Genomic DNA, 7,073 nt, shown 5'->3' with positions numbered 1-7,073 from the left:
TCAATCCACGCTCCGCAGATATTTTATGCGCGCTGGAAGCTTAATGTGCTATGACTGCCGTAACAAGAGGCAGCGGAATATCATGGCATCCCACAGGAGAGCAGGACTTGTTCCTGCGCAGCGGGCCTACCCGAAACAACTGAACACGTGCTCCTTCATTGTAAAGATTTGGCAGTCTATCGGTTGCTTTTTCTCGAGGCCATCTTGAAGAAATTTTCAGTGAGATCAGACAAGGAAATAGTTTCATACTTGCTTAGTGACCATCATCCCAACACTACTGAATCAGTTGCCAGGTTTTTAACAAAGGCACTTGGATCAAGGGCGAAACCTTTGTGTAAATTTTAGTCAATTGGTTTTAACATAATTTGCATTTTACCACTTTTTATATGCCATTAAAGGTATTGTATTTGTTGTATTTGTATTTGTTGTTGTTGAGTTAACCCTGTTTCTTTCTTTGAGCAGACCACGACCATGAGCATTGAGGCAGCAGATAGGCAGCAAGAAGTAACCAAATGTACAGCAATGTAGATGTGTAATAGGAAAGAAGGGATTTCTCACTTTATCTCTATGGAACCCTCCCTTTACAGCTCGCAAACTCATATGTAAAAAACTGAGAATCTGTCTCTTCTTTTCTACTCTGCTAATATATACACACACACCCAACACAAATAAGAACATAAGAAAGAGCCAGCTGGATCAGACCAGACTCCCTCTAGTCCAGCACTCTGCTACTCTTTGGGAGCTCACATGCAGGATGTGAAAGCAATGGCCTTCTGCTGCTGCTGCTGCTGCTGCTGCTCCTCCTCCTCCTCCAGAGCACCTGGTCTGCTAAGGCATTTGCAATCTCAGACCAAGTGTCAGACTCTCGAATGTGGAAATAACAGAGACCGTAGGAAAGTCCAAAAGCAGTTTATTTTAGGTGATACAAAGAGTAACAATGTAAAGCAGGATCTGAGCTAGAGAGCTCAGATCCAGGACTTATATCCTTTAATCCCCCCCCCCCCGTTTCACCCCACACCAAATTGGGGGGGGGTAATCCTTCCACCCTGGGAAAAATGCCAGTTGCCACGCTCCTGTGACGTAGGTATATATTTTTATGGGGGTGTTGGGGGGTGGGGCCCCTGGGGGCGTGGCCACACCTCCCCAAGCCCTGCCAACGGCCTCAATGCTTATAAAAGCAGCTCTCCGAGGCAAGGGATGGAAGACCCTCCTGCTCTGCCCCCCCCCCCCGCTCTCCCCCCCGGCAGTCCCTCTGGGCAGAGGTGTAGCTAGGGAAAATGGAGCCTAGTTCAAAATCTGCACACACACACACACCCCCGGACGGCCACTGTGATGCTGGAATCCACCCCCAAATGGAATCACTTTCAATGCTGTTTAAACTAGAGAGCCTAGATTCTCCTTTTAAATCCACCTTAAAGGGAGAATCTGGGGTCCCCAGTTAAAACTACATTGAAAGTAATGCTGTTTGGGGTGGATTCTCCCCCACCCTGAAACAGCATCATTTTCAATGTTTAAACTGGGGACCTAACCCTTTAAGTCCATGCCGAAGAGGGTGAATTTAAAAGGAGAATCTGGGGAAATTTGGGGAGTGCCTGCAATTGTTAATCTAGCAGCACCAAACACTAAAAAAATACACAAAAAAACACAAACGGGGGGCGGAGCTTTGGACATGTAATGGCGGGTTTTGAACCTGAGAACCCCCCTTACCTACGTCCTTGCCAGGCTCTGCAATGAGTCGGATGGGGGAGAGCAGATCTTGCGGCCCATGGGTTCGTCGTTTTGGGGTGACAAAAGGATCTGGCCCACAACAGGATGGAATTAATCAGGGAGGCCCTGTTCTGTGAGCTCCATTGAAATGTGTGGTCAATGCATAAAAGGCTGACCAGATTTCCATACCTTCCTTAATCAGCATTATGGGTTGGATCTGTAGGAAGAAATGTTACTACTCTATTCTGCATTAGTCTGATCTCACCTGGAGAACACAATGCAACCACAATGCAAGAAAAATATTGGCGTGTTTCCAGAGGAGGGTGACCAAAATGGTAAAAGGTCTAGAATCCATGCCCTATGAGGAAAGATTTAGGGAGCTGGGTATGGTTAGTCTGGAAATGAGAAGGATAAAGGGTGGGTGGGTGATGACATGTTAGCCATGTTAAAACATTTGAAGGGATGTCCCTGCACAAACAACCCTGCACAAATTCTTTTATGGGAAGTAAGGTTTGTCCTGTGAGAGAAGCCTTTTCTACATTCGAGGCTCCTTCCCTGTGTGAATTTTTAATGAGAAGTATAGTGTCCACTCTCACTGAATTTTTTTCCACACACCAAGTAATGATATCATTTTTCCCTTCTGTGAATTCTATGATGGAAAGTGAGGAGAGCCTGAAGGTTATTCCATACTCCTGTAGTTTTTATGGTTTCTGCCTTGAATGAATTCTTTGATGGGAAATAAGGTTTCCACCCTTACTTAAGGCTTTTCCACACTCCTTGCATTTATACGGTTTCTACCCTGTGTGAATTCTCTGATGTGAAGTGAGACTTTTGCTTTGACTGAAGGCTTTTCCACACTCCACGCATTTGTATGGTTTCTCCCCTGTGTGAATTCTCTGATGACTAGTGAGATTCACACTCTGAGTGAAGTGTTTTCCACACTCGAGGCATTTGTATGGTTTCTCCCCTGTGTGAATTCTTAGATGTAAAGTAAGACTTTTGCTGTTACTGAAGATCTTTCCACACTCAAGGCATTTGTATGGTTTCTCCCCTGTGTGAATTCTCTGATGTGAAGTGAGACTTGTGCTATGACTGAAGGCTTTTCCACACTCCACGCATTTGTATGGTTTCTCTCCTGTGTGAATTTTTTGATGTGAAGTAAGACCGGTGCTGTGACTGAAGCTTTTTCCACACTCGAGGCATTCGTATGGTTTCTCCCCTGTGTGAATCCTTTGATGGGACGTAAGGCTTCCACTCTCACTGAAGCCTTTTCCACACTTGAGGCATTTGTATGGTTTCTCCCCTGTGTGAATTCTCTGATGTAAAGTAAGACCTGTGCTGTGACTAAAGGCTTTTCCACACTGGAGGCATTTGTATGGTTTCTCCCCTGTGTGAATTCTCTGATGGGAAGTAAGATGTACTCTCTGACTGAAGGCTTTTCCACACTCCTGGCATTGATATGATTTCTCCCCTGTGTGAATTCGTCGATGGGAATTAAGATTTGAACTCTGACTGAACTCTTTTCCACACTCCAGGCATTGATATGGTTTCTGCCCTGTGTGAATTCTTTGATGGGAAGCAAGCTTTCCGCTCTCACCAAAATCTTTTCCACACTCCAAGCATTTATATGTTTTCTCCCCTGTGTGAATTCTCTGATGGGTAACAAGATGTACTTTCTGCCTAAAATCTTTTCCACACTCCAGGCATTTATACGGTTTCTGCCCTGAATGAATTCTTTGATGGAAAGTTAGGCTTCCTCTCTTACTGAAGGCTTTTCCACAGTCGAGGCATTTATATGGTTTCTCCCCTTTGTGTGTTATTTGATGGGAAATAAGGCCGTCACTCCGACTGAAGGCTTTTCCACACTCCAGGCATTTGTATCATTTCTCCCCTGTGTGACTTCTCCGATGTGAAGTAAAGTATGTGCTGTGACGGAAGGCTTTTCCACACTCAAGGCATATATATGGTTTTTCCCCTGTGTGTATTCGTCGGTGGGAAGTGAGGTATCCACTCTTTCTGAAGTCTTTCCCACACTCCACGCATTTGTATGGTTTCTCTCCTGTGTGAATCCTTTGATGGGAAGAAAGATTTCCACTCTTGGTGAAGTGTTTTCCACACTCGAGGCACTTGTATGGTTTCTCCCCGGTGTGAATTCTTTGATGGGAAGTAAGTTTTCCACTCTCACTGAAGGCTTTTCCACACTCGAGACATTTGTATGGTTTCTCCCCTGTGTGAATTCTTTGATGGGAAGTAAGGCTTCCACTCTCACTGAAGGCTTTTCCACACTCGAGACATTTGTATGGTTTCTCCCCTGTGTGTATTCGTCGGTGGGAAGTGAGGTATTCACTCTTTCTGAATCCTTTTCCACACTCGAGGCATTTGTATGGTTTCTCTCCTGTGTGAATTCTCTGATGTGAAGTAAGACCAGTGCTGTGATGGAAGGTATTTCCACACTCCTGGCATTTGTATCGTTTCTCCCCTGTGTGAATTCTTTGATGGGAAGTGAGGTGTCCACTGTGACTGAAGGCTTTTCCACACTCCAGGCATTTGTATGGTTTCTCCATTGTGTGAATTCTTTGATGGGAAGTAAGATGTGCTCTTTGAGTAAATGTTTTTCTACACTCCAGGCATTTGTATGGTTTCTCCCCTGTGTGAATTCTTTGATGGGAAGTGAGGTGTCCACTGTGACTGAAGGCTTTTCCACACTCCAGGCATTTGTATGGTTTCTCCGTTGTGTGGATTCTTTGATGGGAAGTAAGTTGTATTCTTTGCCTGAATGTTTTTCCACACTCCAGGCATTTGTATGGTTTCTCCCCTGTGTGAATTCTTTGATGGGAAGTAAGATTTACACTATGAGTGAAGGCTTTTCCACACTCCAGGCATTTGTATGGTTTCTCCCCTGTGTGAATTCTTTGATGGGAAGTAAGGCTTCCACTATGACTGAAGGCTTTTCCACACTCCAGGCATTTGTATGGTTTCTCCCCTGTGTGAATTCTCTGATGTGAAGTAAGACCGGTGCTGTGACGGAAGGTATTTCCACATTCCTGGCATTTGTATGGTTTCTCCCCTGTGTGAATTCTTTGATGGGAAGTAAGGCTTCCTCTGTGACTGAAGGCTTTTCCACACTCCATGCATTTGTATGGTTTCTCCCCTGTGTGAATTCTCCGATGTAAAGTAAGACCTGTACTGTGGCTAAAGGCTTTTCCACACTCGAGGCATTTGTATGGTTTCTCCCCTGTGTGAATTCTTTGATGGGAAGAAAGTTGTGCTCTTTGACTGAACACTTTTCCACACTCCAGGCATTTATATGGTTTCTCCCTTATGTGAATTCTTTGATGGGAAGTGAGGCTGGCACTGTGCTTGAAGGCTACTCCACACTCTAGGCATTTATATGACTTCTGCCCTGTGGAAATTTGATGGGAAATAAGGCTTCCACTGTTGCTGAATCTTTTTCCACCATCCGAGTATTGATAGTTGGCGTCCACAATGTGAGTTTTTTTATGAGAAATTATCTTTTTTTCCTGCACAAATCTCTTCGCACATTTCAAGGATTCAAATATTTTCAGTCTGGTCTGGTCACTGCAGTTAACATTTTTATCCGATTTTTCAGAAAGCGTTTCCCCAGTTGCAGCGTCCTCATTCGTATTGTATTTCTCATAAATGTTATCAAATAGTTCAGTTTTTTGTGAATCGTCATCCTGGAAAGGACCAGAATTACATCTTCCTTGAATTGGCTGTTTTCTTCCTTCCTTTTTCAGGGCACCAAAATATTCAGTGATGTCTTTTCCATCTGAATATGTCACTCCTTTTTCATTCACACCATGCTCTTTTGTTTCATTTGCTGGATCGCACGCTTCCCATGTGGAAAGAGAAAAGAATTGTGGCATGATCAGTATGAAAAACAACATAGGCTGAGTGTTATAGACTGAACTAAATTAACTGCTGTACAGCATGCAAGAATTCAAAGGCCAGGTGTCTGAAAACCAGGTCCAGAGTCCTGGAGGGCAATCTGGTCCTACGATATAACACACGGTTTGGAGAATAGGATTTCATCACGACAGGTACTGGCAGAGAGGTCCTTCACTGACCTAAACTGTTAATCAAAAAACCAGTCCCAAAATGTAGCCACCACACTGAGACTTTGTGGTTAGGCCAGTGGTTCAGAACCTGGGAGTCGGGACCCCTTTGGGGGTCTAAGACCCTTTCACAGGAGTCGCCTAAGACTCTCTGCATCAGTGTTCTCCATCTATAAAATGGATAAATGTTAGGGTTGGGGGTCACCACAACATGAAGAACTGTATTAAAGCTGGAAGGTTGAGAACCACTGGGTTAGGCAGTGATGAAGGTCTCTGATTGGTTCATTGCTTCCTCTTCCTAGGTCAGTGAGGGGTGATTGAAATGGGGCTCTGCCATAAAGGAAATGGAAATTTTCTCTCTGTGGTGTTTGACTCACAAATGTCCCCCTGGCTAGAACATGAATAATCTGCCCTCACAATTCACAAAAAACTGAGGGGGACAGATGCAGTGATTTGCAGGCCTGATAATATGCCACAGCTTGTATGCCACGAGAGGTACACTGTCTCTCTGGAGCAGGAAACTGTGATATCACTGAGAGGCTGACAAGACTTGTTAAGCCCACTGGCCGTTGTCCCTTCCTTTTGATCCGTGTGGGGACAAATGACACAGCAGGACATAGCTTTCGGGACATCAGAAGGGATTTTGAGGCTCTGGGAAGGAAGCTGAAGGATTTGGATGTACAAGCTGTCTTCTCATCTCTACTCCCGGTTGAAAGACACGGCCCATGGAGAGCAAGAAGAATAGTGGAGGTGAACAATTGGCTTTCTGGGAGCTCTCATGGGAATTTGCTGTTTGTGTTGTTTGACACACAAATGTCCCCCTAGTTGATTTTTTCCCTTTTCCTTCCTGTATAGACTCTACCTCTCCAATGGAAACTCTTCTTTTCTTTTCCTAATCTACTCGTGTGTAACTGAAGGTTAAAGACGAGATCAATTACTTACAAAGAGGGAAAATATTTTAAAAAATATAAGAAACAGACTATAATGTTTAAGATAAGTTCTACAAGTCAGTGAGTAAGATATATGTTAGATTTCTCTTTTTATGTAGTAAATAGTACCAAGTTGGTGTAAATATATGTTATCTATGAAATTAATATAGGAGATAGAACCTTTCAGAAATATAAATCATAGTTGGAAGTTTTCTTTTATGTATAAATTTCCTTAAAGGATTGAAATATATAGAAGATTTTATGTTTGATGAGCGATGTTAGTAACAGAATGTTACAGCTGTAATAAGCAATTTTTAAACGCTTGTGTATTAAGTATATGAATAAATAAAGTATTTAAATT

The 7,073-nt window shown here is 43.5% G+C and overlaps 1 protein-coding gene across 3 annotated transcripts; it reads right to left on the bottom strand.

The window, feature by feature from the left end:
- Window positions 1–1,614: 1,614 nt before the first annotated feature.
- On the bottom strand, window positions 1,615–5,609 carry LOC125424835 (zinc finger protein 501-like). Of its 3 annotated transcripts, XM_048482265.1 has the most exons (4): window positions 4,795–5,609; window positions 3,395–3,450; window positions 2,990–3,226; window positions 1,615–2,821 (listed from the first exon to the last, which is right to left on the bottom strand). In XM_048482265.1, exons 1-4 carry the CDS (start codon window positions 5,592–5,594, stop codon window positions 2,502–2,504), a joined length of 1,413 nt encoding a protein of 470 aa, XP_048338222.1. In that variant the 5' UTR covers window positions 5,595–5,609; the 3' UTR covers window positions 1,615–2,501. The 3 variants fall into 3 exon arrangements, with proteins under 3 accessions (XP_048338222.1, XP_048338221.1, XP_048338223.1); XM_048482264.1 differs by having other exon boundaries at window positions 1,615–3,226; XM_048482266.1 differs by lacking the exons at window positions 2,990–3,226; window positions 3,395–3,450 and having other exon boundaries at window positions 1,615–2,723; window positions 4,572–5,609.
- Window positions 5,610–7,073: the final 1,464 nt, after the last annotated feature.

Source organism: Sphaerodactylus townsendi, unplaced genomic scaffold (genome assembly GCF_021028975.2).
Source record: "Sphaerodactylus townsendi isolate TG3544 unplaced genomic scaffold, MPM_Stown_v2.3 scaffold_1171, whole genome shotgun sequence".
Lineage (NCBI taxonomy): Eukaryota > Metazoa > Chordata > Lepidosauria > Squamata > Sphaerodactylidae > Sphaerodactylus > Sphaerodactylus townsendi.
The sequence above is the reverse complement of the archived record's forward strand: the minus strand, read 5'-3'. Positions and strand labels throughout refer to the sequence as shown.

What these genes read in the sequence shown, in the direction of transcription:
- LOC125424835 (XM_048482264.1), bottom strand. Translation starts at nt 5,594, where the DNA reads ATGCCACAATTCTTTTCTCTTTCCACATGGGAAGCGTGCGATCCAGCA. An exon ending in CACAGAGGAAGCCTTACTTC is followed by an intron (nt 3,451 to 4,794) that starts CCATCAAAGAAT and finishes AAGCCTAACTTT; the next exon opens with CCATCAAAGAATTCATTCAG. An exon ending in ATGCCTGGAGTGTGGAAAAG is followed by an intron (nt 3,227 to 3,394) that starts ATTTTAGGCAGA and finishes AGTGTGGAAAAG; the next exon opens with AGTTCAGTCAGAGTTCAAAT.